At 42.6% G+C, this 22,969-nt stretch overlaps 1 protein-coding gene across 3 annotated transcripts in view; it reads left to right on the top strand.

Annotated features, from left to right (window-relative positions):
- Window positions 1-22,969, top strand: part of RFX4 (regulatory factor X4) — a 91,523-nt gene that overhangs the window by 1,843 nt on the left and 66,711 nt on the right. For all 3 annotated transcript variants that reach the window (XM_050324658.1, XM_050324657.1, XM_050324659.1), the window contains exon 2: window positions 18,050-18,136. In XM_050324658.1, coding sequence (XP_050180615.1) covers window positions 18,050-18,136 — 87 coding nt within the window. The remainder of the gene's footprint in view (window positions 1-18,049; window positions 18,137-22,969) is intronic.

Genomic DNA, 22,969 nt, shown 5'->3' with positions numbered 1-22,969 from the left:
GGGGTTTTTTTTAAAAAGGGGAAAAAAGAGAGAAAGGGAGGGCGAGTTACCCGACCCGGCTCGGCTGCTCCTGCAGCGGTCCCGGCGCGGGGCGCTCGACGCACCGGGTGGGCTCGGCCCCTCTTTGACCACCGGCGACATCAGCCAGGGTTTGGGCCACATTTACTGGGGGGCCCCCGGGACTGCAAAAACTCCGGCGGGCTGTTCCGCGGAGAAAGTGTTCGACGGGGAAGGAATCGTTGTGTTCGGGTCAGAGTGTGTGCAGGAGTCAATAGGGTGTTACAGAAAGTTGCCCTCCTGTCCGGCGGCACTGCTGAGGCGGGGTTAAGGAAACGGGCGGCAACATCTCGTTGTCGAGTGGAATGGGTTTTTAAGGAAAGAAAAATATCAAACCTAACAAAAAAAATCCAAACCAAAAACAAACAAACAAACAAAAAAAGCCCCTCGTTTTCTATTCCTCCTTTAAGAATTGTCCATCCTCCGGCTGAGCCTTCCTACTATTCGTTCTTTAATTTCAGTACAGTTATAATAAATGGCAGCATGATTGATTAAGATAATATTAATCAAAAAACACTTTAGTCTTGCTAAACAGATGGCAAGAAAAGTGGAGCTTTGCAGTTGTCTCATTCAGACACCTTAACCTCCCTTTCAGAGGACTTAATCCAATTAGCTTTTCTCCTGAGTTTCAGTTGTTATGTAAAGATCCTTTTGCATTGTGGAGAAATATGGCTTCATTGAAAAAAATCAGTCATGTTTTAATTTATCCTCAACAGTTTTTCCCTAAATCAGCGGGATTAAAAAAAAAAAAAAAAAAAAATCACCCACAATTCTAATTTTAAAGTAGGGGAATGGTTTCGTTCCTTCACCTTCCCCCCGTAGTGCTGTGTGCTTCCATCGAGTTTCGCTCCCGTTCCCCTAACCTGTAGAGTCACCTATTGGGGCTGACACCAAGACCGAAAGGATTTCTGGCCGCCCGGGGTCCCGGGGAGCCCCCAGCCCATCCCGAGGGCCGGAGAGAGGCAGCGCTCCCGCGGCAGCGCCCGGCCCCGATGGCCCGGGCTGAGCACGGCGCGGCGGCGCTGACGAGGAGCTGCCCTCGGAGCTCTCCCGCTGCCCTCGGGCCCGGCCCGTGGCCGGGGAGTGGGACACCCATCCGGGAGGACCACACACCCTTCTCGCTGGGTTTGAGGCATCTTCCTCTCGCCTTTTTGCCGCTGCCTTTAACCGCGTCAGGCTCCCGCTCGCCCCTGGGGTAGTTTCTCGGGCTCGTACCTGCCCCCAGCCAGGCCGGGAGCCGCCGGGAGAAGTGTGCAGCCCCCTCCGGGGCTACCCCGCCCCTCCGCTGTGGGGCACAAAGGACTCATCCCGGGAGGGCCGTGTCTGGCTTTTGGGGCTTGCTCCGCCTGCCCTGCGCTCGGCCCGGCTCTCACCCCTCAGCCCCGTCGGCAACCCGACCCCTCCGTGCCCGGAGCCTGCCGGGGGACCTGGGACCGCCACACCAGGACCCCTTCCCAGCCCCCGGCAGAGCTCACCGGCGGGCTGGGTGCTGGGGGCCAGCGCCCAAGGGCGCCCCGAGGGGCTGCTGGGCCGGGGGAAGGAGGCTTTGCGGGCTGCCCTGAGGTCAATCGCGGGTTTCCACAGCCGCAGCCCCCCCTAGTGACATCGGCACGGTGAGTGCGGGGCGCTGCCGGCGGGGCAGAGCCCTGGCCCCGGTGCCCGGCCCCCCCGCGCCGCCCCAAGGGAGCTCTCCCACGCAGGACGCCCCGCCGGGCTCTCGGGGGCTTTGCCCGGTCGGGAGCGGCGTGCGGGGCCGCGGGGCGGTGTGGATTTCCGGGGGGCTGCCAACCTCCCTTCCCGCGGCATCCCCGGGACAGCGCCCGCTCAGGGAGCTGGAGAAGAAGGAAAGAGAGGCGCGTTCTTGGAGCGCAACTTTTCTGCACAACTCAATAACTATCCCTCGTTATTTCAGTGTTGGAGCCAGGCAAAACCTCCACTGATTTCCAAGTGCTAGATGGATGAGGTCCTTGGGACGTGAAGCTGAGACTTAGGAGCTGATCCAAAGCCCATTAAACTGAGCAGAAAGCTTTTCAGTGCTGTCAAGGACATTGGGATTAGGCCCTTAAAGCAGTTTGTTTGAACCACGAAAAGCTGGTTCCACTGCCCCGGTTGAAAACTTTGTGGCAGTGGCCAGATTTCAGTCTGTCTTCTTATCAACATAGGCGGGTGTTGCAGCAGTGGTGGGTGACCTTTGCTACGAGCCTGCCGTTTGAAAGGATCTAGCATATAAGCACTGATTGAAGGGAATTAATGGCTTTCATATCCTGGTTCAATTAATTAAATACCAGTATTGGTAATAAGTACTTGAATGCTACGCGGGAAGGGAGCTGTGACATTTCAGAATGTATGTGTGATGCTGAGTCATGGGATCCTACTTTCCGATTTGTTTAATCCAAACGAATGGTTGATTTTGCTTCTGAAAACTATTTGCCTTGTTTATTGCAACATAGTAAAGAGGAAACTTGCTATTGGCCTTTTCCACCCTTACTTTCCTGGAGTATTTTTCATACTTAAACAAAAAAGTGACTTATTTTTATTCCATTAAGTAAAAAAATGTTCTTTACTGTTCTAGAATTTGTGTTTATAAAAGCTCTTACCTGCTGTGCGGTTAAGATGATCCAACGATTCTTTTGAATCCTAAATTTGATATGATATAAAGATGCAAAAGAAATACCACTGGTTCTTTATGTAGTTGAACCTGAGTATTTGTCCTGTGTTATTTTGTATCTTAAAAGATTTCACACATGAAAGAAATGGAGCAGGAGAAAAAAAATTAACCCAATTTAAAGTGTTTTCTTTCCTGTTGGCTGTGGAGATCCTGCAGGCAACATTTGCACTGAAGGGCCTGATCCTTGGCAGCTCCCTTTGCCTTCAGTAGCAGCAGAACTGGGATCTAAATGCAAGTCCCATCACAGGATCAGGTATTCATTCCTAAGGGGGTTTTATTAACTCTGTAAAATCTGTAGGAATTTTTTTAGAGGTTTGTAATTTGGTCAAAATTTCCTTGAACTAAGAAGTTTATCTTCTAAGTCTGACTCAGAGAAAAGAACGGTTTTATTAGTTTTATTTGCCTGCTAATGAATTGATTCTAAAATCCTTAGGGAGGGGGTATTGTGACACTTTTCACTGCGCTGCAATCTGTTATTTACCTGCAGTAGAGAAATGGTCTTTAAAAGGACGGAGAGAAAAAAGAACTAAAACAAGCGTTTGCATAAGAATAGCCAGAGAACTGTAGGAAACTATTTCATTTGTTTAAGTTGCAGTTTAGGGTTTATAGTCCTCAAGATTTTATTGGAGTTAAACCCTCATTACAGAAGGGACTCTGGATTCAGAGAGATGAAACTTTTGGGTTTGAGACTGTAAAGAAACCCGCCGACTCAGTTGGTCTATCGCCTTTGCACCTTTACTATAGTAAACATATATCGAGCAAAAGATCTTTTTGAAATTAGAAGAGACTATTTTGTGCTAAGATACTTGTGATGCTGCTAGAACTGTCCCACAGAAAGTCAGTGAAACAGTGTTCTGCTTCCATCACAGTTGCTGGCTTGTTTGCTTTTAGAAAATAAGTCTGGTTTTCGGCCACTGATGCATTGAGTGTGCAGGCAAGGACGAAGGTTAGCATAGCTGTGAAATCTGCAGCATCTCCGAACGTAAACACCTTTGCCTTCTTCCACCTTAATTTACAACTGGTTTGCAAGTTAGGACAGCCAAAAGGAAGTGCATCCCCTGGGATGTTATTTCCATACATAGGATTTCACTGTAGCAAATTAAGGATCAAATCATGGGATCACTGAAATCTACGTGGTGACGAAATGATAGTACCTCTTCAGATCAAGACTTTTGAAGAGGTGGCCTTAAATACATCTGGGGCTTGACTGTTCATAACAATGCCTTAACAGTATTGGTGGGCTGTCATGTAACTAATACAAATATAAGGTCAGTCCTTTGGAGATACTTGAGGTGACATTGAAGTCCAAATAATTAGCTCACAGTTCTGTGAGGACTGAGGTTTGTGAATTTTCTAAGTTCACCCACTTGCCTGTTTCCCTGCATCTGGGCTGGATTTTCTATTTGTTTCATTGTGTCTGAAAATGAATACTCAGTACGATCCAACCCTGCTGGAGCCCAACATCCCAGCAGCCAGGGGATTTGATTGCTAACATACTAGTTAGGAAGATGGATAGCATAAAGGATATTTGATGGCTGAACGATTCCATAGATAACAAGTGTAGGAAGGAGGAGTACGTGGCAATGATTAAGGTAGGGGAGGCCTGCATAGGTTTTTTAATATGTCTGTACTGCAGGCATGTTTACACACATCTTTTAGGTCCTACAGAATTATATGTATGTGCCAAAGAGTTTCTGTGAGCTTTCAGAACTGTGGTGCAATTTGCTGTTAGAGATGGGTCCTGCTTCTGCAATGGCTTCACAAGGGAAACACCTGTTGAAGTCCATGTGTGTGCCTGAGAGGCAGCAGGTGCTCAGGGTTAGCACATACTGCTTCCTCCCCACAGCTGGAGTGTGTAACAACTTAATTGTAGCCATTTTACATAAACAACTAGCAGTACCATCCTGTCTTCATTTACATTTATTTTCTCTCAGGAGATTAGCAGCAAGAACAGTTTGTTAGATATAAAATACTAGCCAGTCTTAGAAGCTGTGCATTAAGTCGGTGCCAGAGTCTGTCTTGCTTGTTGCAAGAGCTGTGGCTTCATTCTCTGTATATAAATAAGCGTTGGGTTAAATCCTTTTGCCCATTCTTCCCTTTCTGATAAATTTGAAATCAGGAAAAAGGGGAGAGGGTTAAATATAGCTTTAGCTGTCACTGTACCCAGTAAAAGAAAGCTCATTTGCAGTTCAAATTGCCTCAAGACCGAAAAGCAGGACTCAGCGCTGTCTCATTTCCTTCGCTTCAGCTACAGTTTAGCTTTCTGTTTTATTTTATTGGTAATTGAACTTAATTTTTCTGAGATGAAAGTTGTTATAGGAACCAAGGAGTTCGCTCACACCTATGAATGATGTGTTCACAATTAATTAGCAGCTTATCCTGAGCATTTCTGTGCAGGATACCAAATATTATCATAACGGCAAACAATATATCTTAGATAGCTGGCACATTCTCTGAATGAGTGATTCCCTGAACCTTACAGCCCTGGGGATTAGAGGCATTCATTTCAGAGCAGTAGGCTGGGGACATATGCTGGGATTTCATCAGTTTTCTGGACTTGCTGTAGTCAGATGCTGTGATCATCGCTCCTACAAACTTTGTGCTGAAGCTTTGAGTGCTCATGAACCCCATGGCAGGGATTCAAACACTTAGAAACACAAAATTCTCTTCTCTAGGAGCTTTGATTTGCATGCTGAGATCATATCTAGAAAAAAAAGAAAGGATATTTGCCTAGAATTAAGAACTGCAAGGTTTGAGTGTTAAAAATTACTGCCTTTTTTTAAAAAAAAAGAATAGAGTGTCTAGAAATAGAACTACTTGTCTCTCACCTTCTTTCTTCTCTTTTTAAACATTCACTCCTTAGAATTATAATCTCAGACTCTCCTGGTTCCTTCAATGCAGCCATTTTTTTCTGGTTTGGTTACTTGGGGCAAAACTTAGAGATGCTTGTATTAAGTCAGGTAAAATTCATTATATGAAAAATGTCTTATCTGCAAATATAAGTTTGCAAATGAGATCTCCAAGTCAACAAAACAGACACGAGCTTTCTGTTCTTGTATAGATCTGTAAATTCAGATCTCATAGCTCATGCTACACTTATAAAATAATAAAATACCAGAAATGGAGTGACAAACAAAATTAAAACTAGCGTAAAAGGCAAAAAGTAGAGGTAAATACAGATAACACTGAATGTTAGAAGAGGTAACATATTCTCCCCCCCACACACCATTTTAATTGCTAAACTATTTCAGAAGTGTTTAAACTACCTCAGCTACAGCTGGAGGGCAATCCCAATTCACTAGTCAGATCTCATGAGTGGTCATTCAATGCTCGGAGGAACCACCTGTGTCCCACAGGCAGGTTCCCCACGGTGACAGCAATGCATACCTGATTGAAAAAATGCCACAGAACATCCTTTTTACAACCAACGACACTTTTCAGCCCTCTATAACACAGGTGCAATCTGCTGCAAAAGACCAAAAGTTCCTGTGTGTCAGAGGAAAAGCAAGAAAGGTTGTATCTTTTCCTAATATTCTCAGATCTTTCAGAAATAGACCATTTGTTTATTAAAATCATGGATGGTTGGTTGTAGGAAGTAGGCAAAATCCAATCCTTCAAAGGGGAAAAAAATTCTCAACAACCTGGCTTGTGTGGTTCCCACTCTCATCTGACATTCATTTTAGCCATCAGCATGTGTCAGGATGTCCTAATTAAGCAAATGAGTATTTAATGCTGCTAACTAGTGGTTGCCTTCTTCCTGACTGTTGCTATCTCTGCTGCTCTGAGGAAAGTAAAATCCCTACTGTTTCTTTATCCCTTAAAAAAAACTTGAGTGACACGAGGAAGTAAAAGTTCCTGGCTGGTCCTTAAGGTGGCAGTGGCTTGATGGACCCTTTAAAAAAACGTGGTGCAAGAAAATATGGAAGCAGAGTCCTGCTCCATGAGTGCCCTGTGTCGGGGTACAGCAGTACCATACTACTCTGTGATGAGAGCTGCCTGCTCCTGCGATGGGCATTCCTGGGTGCACAGGCTCATGTCGTGGCTGGAGGGAATGGGCTTCCATGCAGAGACTCACTCGTCTCCCAGCACATCCCTCCATCTCTGTCAGACTGGGCCAAGCAGTGGGCCAGAGATTTGCTGGCTAACACTGTTGGCACCCCGGGGGCAGCAGGAGAGGAGCTGTGCCCAGTGCTGTGTATGCGACAGAGATCCCATCGGGGCAGGCGTGGTGCAAGAGCCAGGCCAGGAATTCTCGTCACGACAGGTCTGCAGTGTGTGCCTTGTGTAAGTAAAAGGTTGCTTCTTTTGGGTCTCTTGGGGTCAAGGGTAGAATCAGCTATGTTTTAGTCATCAAGGAAAATTTGGCCTTAGGAGAGGCAGAGTGCAAATGGCACATTTGCTAAATGGCGTGTTGTGTTTGCACGCCAGCCTGTGTCCTAGGTGGGTCTCCTGGGTGCTCACTGTGTGACACCATAATGTCCTAACTCAGGGGAGGAGTGCTAAAGAGACCTCTGAGATCCGTGGCAGACCAAGGCAGCTGCCAGGTGAGATTCACTCCGTGCCTTTTGCGGGCTGAGAGCAGAGATTGCTCTCAGAAGGGCACTCTGCTCCTCTGTAAACTGTGCTCTGTTCTTCCTTTCTCCCAAACAGTGGCAATAACACATCCTGCTGGTTGGACTGACTGGCTAGCACAGGTTTCCCAAAGTTGCTCTCTCCTAAATGTGGAGTCACAGGGACAGTACTGGTGCAGGGGCCCCTCTAATGCAAACACTTTTTAAAATGAGTTGTGGTAGGGGTAGCAAATGGCCTCCATTGTAACAAGCGGGGAGAATCGGGGAGGACTGCATTTACAGAGCGGTTTAATCACATGGATGGAGCAGTGTGTTCACCTCTCCTCCTTGCTGGGTCGTTTCCACTTTGAGCTCTGCAAACAGACCGTCTATTGAGCAGTTAGTATTCAGTCCTGAATATTCAATACTAGACTCTTGTTTTGGTGAGTCTTGGGCAAAAAAAGAAGGAGGAAAGAAGACTTCTCTTTTTTTTTCATGTTCCCTCCCTGAGTTTGCTTTGCACATTGTTCAGAGGAGACTGGAGACTTCTCAGAAAAGCCAGGCTCCTAGTTTTAAAAGCACTGGTCTACTTTCATGGTACTTTCTGAGGGGAGGGAAGACACAGTGTGGAAGGGACTACATTCATACAAGGTTTACAAATCTGTAAGTCTAGACACGCTGGGACCTAGCAAAGACTTTTTGTCAACCACACTTAGACTATAAAATTAATAGCATGATATGTTTGTTCGGTATACGCAGAATAGTTCAAAGAGGTACCAATTTTTGTAGGGCTATGTTATGGAGATTTGTTAATGTCCCCTCTGCTAGTTTTGGTAGGCAGATATTCTCTGGGTGCAGCCTGAGAGCTGAAAGAAGCACTGTTCATTTGTTTCTGTCTGCTGTGCCATATTTGCCCACAAAATTGTTGTGAATAATGTGATGGCTGCATCCTTTGACAGTAGTGAGCAACAGCTAGATTTGGAATAGATATCCATAAAGTGAGGAAAGGTGGCCACCATTTGAGTAAATGCAGTGTCTCCTTCTTTTGATTCACATTCTTCTTTCTGTCTGTCTCTTGCTGCTGTGATTATGTCCTGACATTTGAGTTTTCTTTATACATATCTGTCTGTCTTCTTATATTCTTTCAGTCTGCCTTACTGGATGCTGTTTCTGATGAGAAATATTTACTGTAGCCCCATTCCTTCAGAAGTTGACGTCTTTTCTCCCAATTTAAAACAAAAAAAAAATTCTCCTCTCTATAGTTACTTTATTTTCTCCTAACCTTTATTTCTGACCATGCCCTTTTCTTTCTCATTCATTCTTTTGTTTCCTTTCCTTTTCTTTTTCATCTCATTTCCAACAACCAGCCTTCTCCCTCTCCTCTTGCCTCCCTGAGCCCCACATCCAGGGTTTTGTGTATCTTCCACCTATGCCTCCCATCTTGTCATTTTGTCATCTTTGTGGGCCTGTCTTACTGATGTACTGCTGCCTCTGTGCCAAATTGGCCTGTCTGCTGGATTCGTCAGCTCCCGAGGCAGAGGGAAATGTTTCATGGGTACTTGATGCAAATTCTGTTTCTTGTTGAGTCACAGCCTTCCTGTTCAGCCAAATGACTCCAGCCTTGTGCACTGGTGAAGAAGAGCTGAATTAAGGACTTGAGGACTATGTCTTCTCATACACACTGATGAACTGAGGGACTATGGTAGCAGCTGGGAATGTTTAACCCAAAAGCTAATGACCAGAGACTGCTGGCTATGCGTGAGCATGAGAGATGTTGTGCAAGGTACCCAGAAATTAAGGCCCTATGAGCTCTCTTGTGGGTCTCACATTAATTCTATAGCATAAGAAGTTAATGGAATCTGGGGCACAAAGGGCATCAAGAGACGCTGAGCTTTTTTTCTGGGAAAGAATAGGTCTGGCAATGATCAAGAGGCATGTTTGCATTTCCTTGGAAGGAAACATTGCAGCTAAATCAGAGACAGTGATAGCATTTGCACTGATTCATGTAGCAGACCCTGGAGGACTGGGGAGCTGTAACACATCATGTTGTGGAAGCATGAGGGTACATTTTGCTGTGTGCAGAGTTGGTGCTTGGAAGGCACATGATGTGTGTGATGATCTTACTGATGAAAAGATTGGCTGAATGTTGCACAGTAAGTTAAAGTTCAGCTCTGCAGAGCTGAATTGGTCAGATACTGGTGTCACTAGCCTAAATGATCCCATGGGAACTTGAGGAAATGTCACTGCACTGAAATCAGACCAAGTGAGGTTTGCTTTGCTGTTAAATGAGTAATGGCCATGGCCTTGATAAAGCAAAAACCAAGCGGCCATTTACTGGTCTGGTGAAATTTACTTTTCAAAATCCAACAGTAGATAGCATCTGTGTGTGACTGGGAGAGGAAAAGGGCTACTCCCTAATTCACGTGCATGTTGAGCTGGAAATGCAATAGCAATATGTTCTGTGATTCCAGAGAGGGGAATAGGTAGAACTTCACAAGTCTTGTCTGATGCATGCTTTGAGGCTGCCCAAAACACCAGAATCAATGTGCAAAGGCATCTTGTATTCTAGGGCTTTGAGGGTGCTTGATCTATGTTTGGGGTGCAGTTTCTTAATAAGGAGAATTGTTGATAGAGTACTTAAATGAAAGGATCATATTTAGAAGAACTTCTGCAGAGTGCAAAGGGTAAGAAGAATGCAACACCTCATAAATTCCAGTTTTCCTACTGAAGTATTCTGGAGGAGTTAAATTATCAACTGTGGTGCTTTTTGTAATCAGTTTAAACATGGTATGCCAATTTTAGATACTTTATCAAATAGTTTAGTAGCAAATCAGTACTAGGAGCAAAGACCTGGCTAAATAAAAAAAAAAAAGGAGCTCTCTCACATTCAAGATAGTCATTCTTTGCATTCTTATGATATCAAGGCGAATCTTCACAATGCTTTACCACAATCTCAAGTCAAAGAAAAGGAACAAAAACATTCCTGCCAACATCCAGTAAGTGCTCTGGACCAATGTCCATTAACCCTGAAATAGTTCCAATAGAATTGTATGCCAAGAAATAAGAACAAAAGAAAGGACTGCAACAAGAGTGCCTGACATTTTGCCCTGCTGGAAATGAAATAAAAAGTTAGATTAGCAAACAAAACACCAAGGTATCTGGCAGCTTGTCAGGGAAGCGGCTCTGCCATCTGCACCAAGGCCATGTGTCACTGTCATCCCTGAGGAGAAGGTCTCTTGGAAGAACAGAAGATGGCTATCCAGGACCAAGGAGGACACTGGCATGATTTCCTGTAGAGCTTGAAGAAGTTCCTGACAGCTCACACACACTGACTGAAGGGAATGTGCCTTGCTGACCAGTAGCACTGAATGACACACTGAGGAGCAAAACCAGGCTCTCTATGGCAGGTCCTCCTCGATGGTCAGAGAGGAGCTGGTTTGTGAACCAGGAGTGTCTGTGTGCTGAAGCAATCAGAGGGAACAGCAGTTGGATGATATGCCCTGATATGGTCTCACAAACCTTTCGTTTGACAGTGGAGAGGAGGGAGATTTTGATTACATCACCTATGAAAACATACATCTTAGAAAATTCCTCTGTGTGTGATTGGCTGTCCCAAACAGCTTGTTCTGCTCGATTTTGGTTTATAGGGGATTTAATACCCTCAGTGGGAGCCAGTGGCTGCCAAGCCCTGTCATGGTACAGGTGCACAGTTTTTCATAACATTGTGTGAAGGGTAAGCTACAAGATCTTGTTCAGGTCTTGCTTTTACAAGCAAGAGAGCTTTTGGAGATAAAATGTTTTTTTGTTTGCTTTCTTTCAAGTAGAGTGGTTCTTTAAAAGCTTTAAATGTGCTGCTGTAACCAACCTGTAGAGAACTCCAGCAGCATTACTTCTCAGGTGGCAGACGTGCCTGTAACCAGGAGTGCTGTTCTGCGAGGTGTGAGAGAGACAGAGCAGGATCCTGCTTCTACTCAGATCAAATGTTATGCACAGCAGGTACTAGAATAGGCTTTTAATAGTCTGAGGGTCAGACTTCAGGTCTATCTCGTAATCATTACTCCTGAGAGAAAGGGATCATCTCTTTTGCCTTTAAGGGACTTTTAAACCAGTGATTTGTCTTCTAAGGTGCGATGACAAATTGATGCAAGACACTGAAGTGCTACGAGGTGTAGTCTCCACTTGCCTCCATCAAAATATTAGATGTACTGGCTCATTTTTTCTTTACTTTCCTATAGCATTTAGAAATTAGATTTGCAGCCCTCTAAGGGATGGCCAAAACAGGCAGACTGCTCAGACAATATGAATTTTATGGCTGTAGAGGTTAGAAGTTCTCTGTCCACTGCAGTGGTGCAACACAGCAGGAACAGTGTGTGGGGTGCTGGCATGTCTCAGACCCTCTTCAGCAAGATCAGCTCTGAAGGGAAAAGCTTGAGGAATCATGCAGACAGATACATATATATATCCCATCAAGTCCACTGAAAAATATTATATCCACTTAGTAACATGGGCTATCAAACTGGAAATGGGAGGTTCCACAATCTTCAGTCAGCGTCTTGAACTTCTGAGTCACTGCTTTTACCTGCTAAACCTGCTGTCTGCAACCACTTTCTCTTGGTCTAACAGATCAGATGAGCAGCGAGGCAGTATTGCTGGCCAGCTCAGTACTGAAACACTTGGCAAAGAGATGCTGTGGGAAGAGATGAGTAACTCTCCCCTCTGAGAACAACGAACAAATAACTCAGAGGGGTGCTAAGACTCTGTATGCATGAGAGGAGTTCCTCCTCTGTCACTGGAACTGTAAAATTAAGCCTGTCATCGCTTCTGAGTATTCATTTTTCCAACATGTCTTCTTGTAAATGCACAAAAATTTTATAGTCCCTTTATATTTTATATACCTTTGTTCACAGCTACTTACTAGTGGGGTTTTTTTCTATATTTGCCTTGAAAAACTAGGGAAAAAATTACAAGAGCAATCGTGAATACAAATAAGGAACTGGACTGTTGCAGCTGTGCCATCCAAGTTGGTACATAGCTAAGCAAACCTTTTATTCTTATTCCAGTGATAACTACTTCAGTGACAAGCAAACTTATGGGGAAGAAATGCTGGTCCATGTGCAGCACACTAAGTAAATTGTCAGGCTTATTTGCGAATTGCTTTAAAATGAGGAATGGTAGAACCAATCTAGAGCTGAAGGCTTCTGAGAGGGGTTTTCGTGCCATTGCTAGGGCTGTAGTGAAATAAATGATTGGGCAGACTGATATTGTGATTACCAAAAGCCTTGACTATCTCTCCAGGACACAGGGATTCTCATACAGTTTCAGAAAAAAAAGCAATTCACAGTTATGCCAGTGATACAACTACATCCCGATCAGAGAATGTGGTGTAACTGGGGAAAACCAGTGCTGCTCACACCACTGGAGGGAATGAGGAGAGCAAAATGCAGCTCAGATTAGGAGACCACAGAGTTTCATTCTGCCTGTAAAACCTCTTAATCTCCCTGCAGGATGCACACACACGCCCTCAGGGCTGCAGCCAGTGGCTCTGGGTACCCTCTCCTCCCAGCCGTGCAGCACAGCCCCTCCAGCAGCTTTTGGCATCCTGTTTGGGTGCTGAGCAGGACACAGTGTCTCACAAAGGCCAGAGGAGAATCTGATTACAGGTTGTGCTGTTTACTGAGCAATGCTTAACCCTCCTGGCAGGACAGGAGCAGCAGAAGCCACTGCCAACTGTGATCAGGTCCATCTCCTCCACAGAGCCTGGGTGGTTCCTGCACTGCTCTTGCTGTGGCCACGCACAGGAGGGAGCAATGAGTGCTTTCTTTTCTGGGCTGCAAATATGCTAAGCCAATAACCAATACAAACAAGAGGGAGTAATTATCTCAGTTAAATGTACTGGCAGTACACAGGCACCTCTGTTGTATTTCTCTCACCTCAACTGAGGCTCTGTAGGAAGAAGCCTTTGCAAAGGTGTCTTCTAGGAGCAAACACTTCCTTCTGAAGAAGATACCATGTCAAAATAACCTGTCAAAGTTATATTTGAAAAAAGATTTGTGCTTCTCATTTCTGAAACTTCATGTAAGCTCCTACCACTGAGCAGCTCTTATGTGTTTCCATCTATTTTGGGGAATACTGGGCGTGCCTTCCCAGCTCAATGTTTGAAACACCATACAAATAGAAATATGCTTGTTGGTGTGAGGAGAAGAGCCGTGGTGGGAACAGGGCAAACTACACAGGCCTCTGCTCTGCCTGCTTTTGAAAACAAGTTCAGTTTAAACTTCTGTTGTTAAAAGTGTGGTGGGCACATTTAATGGAGGTGAAATACTCTTGTGCTTGAGGCTCAGTGGATGTTTCAGCCTTAGCAAGATAAGGATCAAAAAGAGAAGAGGTAAAATGAGGGCCAGAAGTAGTTCCACACTTCTCTTTTAATCCGTCTTTCAGCACTTTATTGGGAACAATTTATATTATTTGTTTGTCACAGTAAGTTATTCTGCCAGGAAATTGACAATGGGAAAAATTATTGTAATTTGAGTAACCATCTCCTCTCCCTCACGTAGGAATCCTGCAGAAGACACAATGTGTTTGTATTCAGTAGTATACAAAATTATACAGTAAAACTTTGAAGGCTGAGGAACACAGTTGTGTGTTTCACTATAATTCAGGCTTGATCTTTGAGAAATTAAATAGCTGATCTTATATTTAAAGGTGTAGCTTCAAAATGCCATTAAGAACACTATTTGCTTTCTTTGCTAATAGAATTGTGATAGTTTCCATGCTGTATCACAGTCCAGAGCTATCAGCATGTGACTATACTACATTTTACTACTAGATACTAATTGATTTATTTACTTTGCCTGGATGTTTTTTGACTAGGGGTGACTCTTGCTCCAACCACTGTCCCGGTACAACTGAGGGTACAATATGCTGGGGCTTAGGGTGGGAAGGAGTCTCTGAGGGAGGGAGGAAATGCCTTAAGGCTTGATACACTGGAAGTGCAGTGAGTAAAAATACAGCCTGTACTAGACGGGATGTATTTTTTTTTGCTCTCACAAGCATCTCCTGCTAGAAATTTTGGGTTTCCACATGTTGTGTTAATGATTCACCAGTTAATGAAGTCGGATATGCACTTCTACTTTGTCGATGTCTGAACTGTCCATTACTCTGTGACTGTTCCTGACGTGAAAACCCGTCTGTGAGAAGTTTGTAAGGTCCAAGTGCAATAATTTAGGCTTTAATCACGTTAAACCTTCCACACCATATGACTCAATGCGTGTTTAGAACAGTAATATGTAGTATGATTGGTGTCAGCCGTGGGAGCAAGGGATGGAACCTCAGCCTAGTGACACCAGGGGTTTACTGTGGGCCTTTTCCTGCAGCTCTGGAACCAGACTGCCTGGGACTGTCTCCAATGTGGCCCAGTTGTACATCCATGGTCGTGAGGAAAAGAGCATTCCACATATAGAGGGCTTTACCCAGTGTGTTTGTTATGCTGGAGCAGGATCTATTAACTCTTACAGAGCTCTAGAAGTTAGATTTAGTTTTGACTTTTTGTTTGCTCTGCTTCTTTTTTTTTTTTTTTTTGGTTTTAATTTAGGCAGATGCTATCGTATCTGGGATCTGCAGGCTGCTGAAGGGAATATTTAAAATGTTAACAAAACTGTAGTCGTATTTTTATTGTCTTTTAATACCTGAAGACATTGCTATTAATATTGGGAATTTAAAACCTTGTAAAAATGTTTTTCATTATAAAACAGTAAAAAATAGCTACTTATTAAATGAAGATAATAATTAGAATGTGTATTTATTTATTAATACTTAAATAATTTGGTTTATGAGATAATACAACCTTTAAATGGTTAGTTGCTGTTGTCACATTTTGTCATTTACCAAGTAACTTGACAAATTTGCCATAAACTCCCTGACATTTTTGCTCAAAAGAGTTAGTTTTCTTCTTTCTTTGGTGCTAGACAGGTCATGTATCTTTTCAGGCTTGAAGAATTTCTATCAGCTATTTAAATGCAAGGCCACAAAGAGAAAGCCAGACTCAGGCTGCAGCAAGCTGAACCGGGGTGATTCAGGACCAAAGGAGTTGCAGCACATAATTAAGCAGTAAATGCGCCCTACTCCAGAGAGTATATCTGCCAGTGTAAACTCTGTTCTTTGCCAGCGGAAAAGGGGGATGTGTGCAGTTATCAGAGATAGCATGTGAACCAGGATGGTGGGAATTGTTATCAAGTGGCACTTAAAAAGTTTCCTTTTTTCCTACTACTTAGGCAGGGAATGTGGCTAAAAATGGCTGCTGCCAGTTCCCCGCTGCCGAGGGAAGAGGATGCGTCCCAGCTTCCCAGCTCTCGGTGCTGGGAGGAAAAGAAAGGGCAGAGCTGGGCATCGGTCTCTCCTTGGCGCTAATGGCAGCTGCCTTTGCTTTTACTCCCTGCAGCTGGGCTCAGAGCCAAGGGAATTATGTACAGCCATGGCTGTGTGCTGAAAGGAGGAGGAGGAGGAAGGGTAATCTTTCTCAAGGCTTCTTGCACCTCTCTCTGATGTTGCCCTCGGCAGCACGCTTCTCTCCACCTTGTAGGATCTGTGAGGATCCAAGCTCCTGCCCTCCAGCCCGTGGCACTAAAACGGGACAGGAGAGATGCTGTTTGCTCCGTTTTGGGGCAGTAAAAGAAATCTGGCACAAAGCAGCCATATCGTTGTGTTGGCCCTCGGACAAGGAGGTGATACACTCCCACCCGAGGCAGCTGAGCAGTGTGAGCAGGGAAAACCTTGAAGCTGGAGTCACCACAGCCTTGTGGGTTACTAACTGGACAGGGGATGATCAGACAGCACAGGCATCACTGGAAAGTTTTACATTGTGGTGTCAGCAACATTAAAGTGATTTTTATACAAAGCTGTGTTGAATTTGATGGGAGGAGAAATACCCTTTAAAAAAAAATCTATTGACAACAAGTGTTATTTTTGCTGTTTTTCAGGGAAGTACCTCGAAGGAGCAGGCTGTAGGGAAGAGGCAGTGTGAGGGTCCTTAGGCACAAGGCAGTTTGATGGTGAATGAGTGAGATGCACACAGGGACATGCTTGTATTGATGAAGGCAAAACCACAGCATGTTCCTACTCTGAATACAAGGACAAAGAGGCAGAAGGAAGGGAACAGCCTGGGACTGCCACAGCAGTACCCGAAAACCAGAAGTACACAAAGTAATGGTACCTGAAGTCTTGTGGCAGGGCCTGGAAATCAACCTCAAAGGGTTCTCAGCAGATGCTTTCTCAAATCCTGCACAGGTGCAATTGTCCCTTTTGGTTGTCTCTGTGGCAGTGGAGAGTGTTGTACAGAGCAATACATACAAAGCTGTGCAACTACCTGGGTTTAAAAAGCATTTTTTTTCTGTAGGATGTATTGGGTCATGACTATTCATCTATTTGTTTATTGGCATTCAGTGCTGAAACGAAGTCATATCAACTTTTATCTTCTATAAACCAGATGGGCAGCCTTCCCAAGACACTGGGTTCCTGCTTTCCCTTCAAGTCTGCTGCTGTGATGGGCTTTTGCTGGCTGGCAGACTGCTGCCTGCACTGAGCAGGTAGCCTGATGTGTCTGGAGTGGGGGGCTTATGGAATGGAATCCGAAGCCATTTCCATGTCTTTGAAGGTGGTTCTGGCTCTGGCAGTTTGCTGACAGCGAGGTCTGTTTCCCCTTATTTCTTGTGTCTCTCTTCACTCAGTGGGGCTGTTTCCTGTTGTAACTTGTGGGGTTCCCTTGTTACCTTCTCACCTGTCCCTTTTTTTTCCTGCTTTGTCTGCAGGGAGCTCTAATGAGCATAAGCTCATTTCTGACCATATTCACACCCTTCAAAAATAGCCTTCTGAGGGAAGTCAGATTGTTGTAGCAATACCCAGGGATTCCAGACAAACTCAAGGGCTCATATTTCAATCTTTGTCCAAGGAAACACATAAGAAGGTGTAACTTTTGCCCTGAAGACCTGTAAATACTGCTGAGTCTGGTGCATCCTCTAAAGTCATCAGGGGATTTAAGTTATAGCTTCCAGAAAGAACAGCAGAGTCAAATCAATGTAATGCTGTAGGTAACTCATCTGACTGGTTGAAATAAATTGAAAGTGGGAACAGAGGGAGGATGGAAGTGGTTGAGTTTGCACTGTGGATTGACAAAGGTTTGGGCAGCTCAGTGGCTGCTGACTTGCTGTGTTGGACTCGTACCAGTGAGGAAAAGATCTTGGTAGGGCCCAGGACTCCACCAGTGTGAGGGGGGTCTTAGGACTGGAATTCAAAGAGCACAGTTTGATCCTCACTGTAACCAGACTTCACATGGATATGCACATTATACTATACCATACTATACACATTAAGATTCTTTTCAAAACCAGTGGAAATACTTGAGGAATATGTCTTTGCCAGGCTAAGACTTGGAAATTATTGCAATTTCTGTGTTTCAATTGATTGGTTTTTTTTTTTAAATATATCATGATGGGGAGGGGAGAGAATTATCCTGAGAACCTTTGTTTTGTACACAGAAGTGTTTGAGCCTCTATAGTTTAAAAACAAACAAACAAAAAATGAAATTACAAAGGAACAGCTAAGTTTGAAAGCAAGAAAGGATTTTCTTGCTAAATAATGTCAGACTGAGCATGTTTTAACAGAAATGTTACAGAACACCATCTGTTGAAAACCTGTACTTTATTTAGATTTATCTGTTGCCAGTTTATTTTTTATGCAAAGCCAAACACACAAAAAAAGAGCATCTTTGTGTTCTTTGCAGAGAGCTGGATTGAACGATGTCTCAATGAAAGTGAAAACAAACGTTATTCCAGTCACACCTCTCTGGGGAATGTTTCAAACGATGAAAGTAAGTAACTTGTCATTCATGTAAAATGAGTGTGAACATGTCCAAGTGCTCATTTTCTGCTATATCAGTTGCTACATCTTGGTGATGTTTTTAACACTGCGTAGTTTGAAAAGTCAACTCACTTGATATATCCAATAGTTTTACTTTTTTAATATTTTTTAAGGAAATAATATGTCTATTAGTTGAAACAACTAGAAGAATTTGTATGTCACTGAATAAAGGTTGGATGATCTTTAAAATGTGCTGTTAGTATCAGCTTATGAGTAAAACCACCTGTTTTGCTTTTCACTGGTGAACACCATGTGGCTGAAATAAAGTAAAAAATGTGCTGCTTTTCAATTCTACTATATCAAAACATACATAGAAAAATCTTTCCTTTAAGAATTAAACAATTATAACGTTAAAACATCATATACTAAAACATGATATTGATTCCTTTTTAGTCACAGAGAGGAAACAATTACCAATCTAGCTGTTTTTAAAATAGCTATTTTTTTCTTATCTTTTCTCGTTATAGTAATTACAGATCTTTATTTTTAATGACAGCAGGTAATCAAAAAGACTCCAAAATAGTTTAAAATAACCAAATTGTTTATTTTTAAAATTGCAAGACAATTTCTAGCTTACCATTACTTTTCCCTGTTTATGCAATTTCTATTCTTATTCATTTGCCTAAAGCAAAATGCTCTTCATGTTAGTTTTACTCTCAGGAATTTATATATTTGTTCATGTTACAAGACATTGGTGCAGACTGAATTCTTTAATTCAGCAGCTCACATTTCCTAAATAGAAGTTTAGGAAGTATATTTTAAATAACTTCTTAACTGCCGAATGTCCCATTTACATTTTTTGTATTTTAAGAAAATTACTTTATTTTGATATCAGGGTAAAATTACATGCCTTGCAGCACAGTGTTGTAATGGAACATGAAATTTGCTGCAGTGGGGCCTTACTCTTACTTGTCTAGGGGTACCTTGGAGGCAATATCTCTTCTGAAGGAGAAGGGAGATGTTAGTAGAAACATGTTATTTATTTATGACTCTCAAGTGGGCAAGAATCCTTAAAGACAGACAATAAAACTGGGAGAGGTTTGGCTTTTTCTATTTTTAAAAATTAAGGAATTAGAAATTATTTTATCTTTAAAAATTTGCAGTGAAAATACAAACATCAGCTTGTTAATTTGCATTTTATGAGAACCTGTGAGATGTATGGATTTCATTTCGCTCTGATGCTACTGAGAAAGTGATGAAAGAAATCTGCAGTGAATGAGATGTGACTTCAGACTCTTAATAGGGTCAGAATTCAGGACTGTAGTGAACTTCCCTTAGTCTCACAGTTCAAGACAGTATTGTCAAGGAAATTATTTATCATCGCTAGCTGTATTAATAGTAAAATTACAATGTCACTATTACAAGTCTCCTTCTGTGTTTTGTTCTAGATCTGTTGCCTTAAATAGGTTGTGCCAAAACTTTTGGTAGTTTGTTATATGTGCCTTAAATGGGAACATGAGAAACATGGGAACATGGACCTGTTTGGTTACAAAGAGCCCATATTTCACACGGTGGCATTGAGAAGATGGGATAGTGGTTCCTTCTGTTTTCTGGGACTGGAATTAAGGGCCAAGCAATGCTAATGAAAGGCAGTGAATTTAGAACTGATGGAACAAATACAGAAATGTTCCATCTATTCCGCTATTCATGTGCAGAAGACATTGTCACAGTATATTATGGAAACCCAAATGAGAGTGAGAGTTGATTTTATCTAGCTTCCTTCTTAATAGGCAGTTCTACCAGATGCTTCCTTTGCACTGATTACCAGCATTTCTGCAGTGCAGATAAGAGCATTAATCCACCTGAAAAGTCATCCTTGTTTTGAGGGGGATGTGGGGGAGAGGAGAAGGCAAAGAGGGAGCAGGAAAGCAAAATAAGCCACTTGCCCAGCAACAAGACCAATAATCTGTGAAATCCAGACCAAACTAGAAGTTTCACTTCAGAAATTATTGTACTACATGCTGCTTTCCTGCGCTGGAGTTCTTTCCAGCATTTCTCTAACAGTGCCCACACACCAATCAAGAAATTTCCAAACCATTGTATTACTCTTTGTCCAGCCTCTGTCATACATTTGCAAACAGCAGAAGGCAAAATGTTTTGAGAAAACCTGTGTGGTTCTATTTGAGTTCTTCAGAATGGTGGTCAAATTGCTGTTGTCAGTGTAGCCCCAGTTTTCATCTGCAGGCAAAAGAAGGCATCATCCATCTTTCCCTTGACTAGTTTTTTTGTCTCTACATACATTAGGTTGGCTGGGCTCTACCAGAAAAAAAACGTGGGTTTGGTGTTTGGCTGGGGCTTTTTTGGACTTATATCCACTGAAGATTGAGAACTTGTGCTGTGAAGCTGATAATGTTCTCTACTGAGCATCATGCTTGCTCTTGTGACTGTTTTTTCCTGGATGATTTTAGAGTTAATAGGGTTTTAGGACAGGAGTAATAGTTTTGCTGGTCTCCTTTTCTACTGATGAAGTACGCTACAGAGCCATACTTCAGGCCACAGGGGCCCTTTGCAATCTTCTGTTCTCATCAAGATACCTCCAGGCCTCTTAAACCTGCATTAAATTGTGAAAGGAAACAATGACTCACAACTGATGATTCTCGTGATCTCTATGCTCTTTGGGGTGGTTTTTTCCCTTTTGGAACATTTTGTGACCTCTTCCGAAAAACAACTTTTACATTCTAATATAAAAATTATTGATACGTTCCATTTCACTTTCCATTTTTTTAAACATTTTTCCTTCTGCCACTTCCACACTCCACATATCAGTCAAAAGACTCAAAGAAAAGGGAATGGTACAACCTTGCATTCAATAATTTAAAAAAAAAAGCCCCTCATATTATTTTCTCTGTAGTGTGCATTGAGCCAGATTAGCCAAATTGAAATAGGGATCTGGAAGAATACAAATAAAGGTTTGTGAAAGTTTCAGCTTCAGTTCCATTGGAAAGGAGTCATGGTGCTACTTGATGTAGTGGAAGGATTGCTTATCCAAATTTTCTTGCTTATTTAGAAATGTGAATGTGTAGACAGTTCATATGAGATAAAAGAAAATATTCAGACTACTTTTGTACTTCAAAATCAGTGTTCAAAATCCATGTTCTTACCAACTGAAATGGACTTATCCAGAGACTTCTTTTCTTATTTGAACTAAACTTCTTACTCTTCCATAAAAAAAAAAAAAAAAAAAGTTTAAAAAAGAGCTACTTGTTTTAATTGAAATTTTCCTTGGGGAAAATTCTTTCTTTTTCAGTCATACCTACTCAATGACAGCTCTGCTGCTATGTTTCTCAGAGAGTTTTAAAAGAATCCCTCTGTTTTAAAAGCACGGAATACATGCTAATGAGCCTGAATCTCACTTATAGCTACATGTAAGAAAGAGACAAGATAGCTTCTTACTGTAATTAAATTTTAGCTAAGGCCAAATCACTTTGAGAATAGACAGAATGTGCCCTGCAAGAGCTATGGAGGAGGAGGCTACTCCTCTGAAAAGTGTGGAGCTAACCAAACAAAGGGAATTAATTTTATCTGTATAAAACTACCAACAGCATGTTAGCTGGTTTTGAGTGCAGGCAGCACTGCAAAGTAGAGAGTTCTTCAATTACCTTCACAGTGGAAAGAAGAACTTTGCTCCATTTTAGTTATGACAAACAGACTAACACAAACACTTCAGAAAAAGGTGTGCCAGTGCAGGGGTTTCACTTTGGGTTGTTCCAGTCACCGTGTTTAGGGCAGGATGCTCAAAGAGGTGCTGAGCATAGCTCCTATTGTCTCCAGGTGTCACCCCAAGAAGCGAGTCCCTCAAGCTGTACCTAAAGTCAGGCCACTGAGATTAGAGGATACCACTGAGAGCTCAGGGAAAGCCGCAAAGATACAAACAGAACTCTATGCTGGTGGTTTTGAAACAGAGTTTTGAAAGTAGAAAGATGGAGCTGTTATCAAAGAAACTTATGTGGAGTTTGGGAAGAAAAAGATTTGTTGATGTCTCTGGGAGCCAACTCTGTTTTTCTGGGGTGATCCCTGGTTTTAATATCTTAATATCTTAAGCGCCTTCTGTGCTGAGAGTCTTACCCATTTGAATTTTAAGAGTATTGAATTTTAAAAGATATGAGTTCATTTTAATCTGCAGCATTGGTCTGACGGAGCCTGATAAAGGAATAGGCCGAAAAGTAAGAAGTGGTATTTCCCTTCCCTTTTCTCGTTGTACAAAGAGATGTGGGATCAGACCTGAGTCAAGAGTTACAGAAAACATTCCTTGCTCAATATGGAAGCCATCAAGTGCTGCTACCAATCAAAATATGAAGAATAGGGATATTTATAATTTTCTGCTAGTCAATTATCTATGAGACTCTATAGTTAAACTGTACAAAGTAGAAAAAGATGCTTTTATATGTAATGCTGAAAGTTTGTATTTCTAGATCCCCTCTATTCCTATACCATGTACAATTCTTTCCGTCTAATAGAAAAGAAAAATTTTTTTGAAAATAAATACTTTAGAAAGTGAAAATTAGAAATATTTTGGCTGACAGCTTGTGCCCTGGCAAAAAACAAAGTAACTCTGTGTTCTTGTACAGAAAATTGGTTTGGGGGGAGATAAACACTAAGCCTGTGAAAAATTTAGTTTTGTTGAAAATCCAGTTGTTCATTGGGTAATACTTTATGGGAAATGATGCTTAAAGAATTTTTTTGAGTAAGTTCAAAGTCCATCACTCTCCTACTTTTTATTGAGGGACAGTTCATGGAGGATATTGGAGAGTCTTGAAGAAGGATCTCCAGGAAGAAAACGTAC

The sequence above is a fragment of the Myiozetetes cayanensis genome, unplaced genomic scaffold (genome assembly GCF_022539395.1).
Source record: "Myiozetetes cayanensis isolate MyiCay16 unplaced genomic scaffold, myiCay2020 scf3, whole genome shotgun sequence".
In the NCBI taxonomy this organism is placed as follows: Eukaryota; Metazoa; Chordata; class Aves; order Passeriformes; family Tyrannidae; genus Myiozetetes; species Myiozetetes cayanensis.
This window is presented reverse-complemented; position numbering and strand designations above follow the sequence as displayed.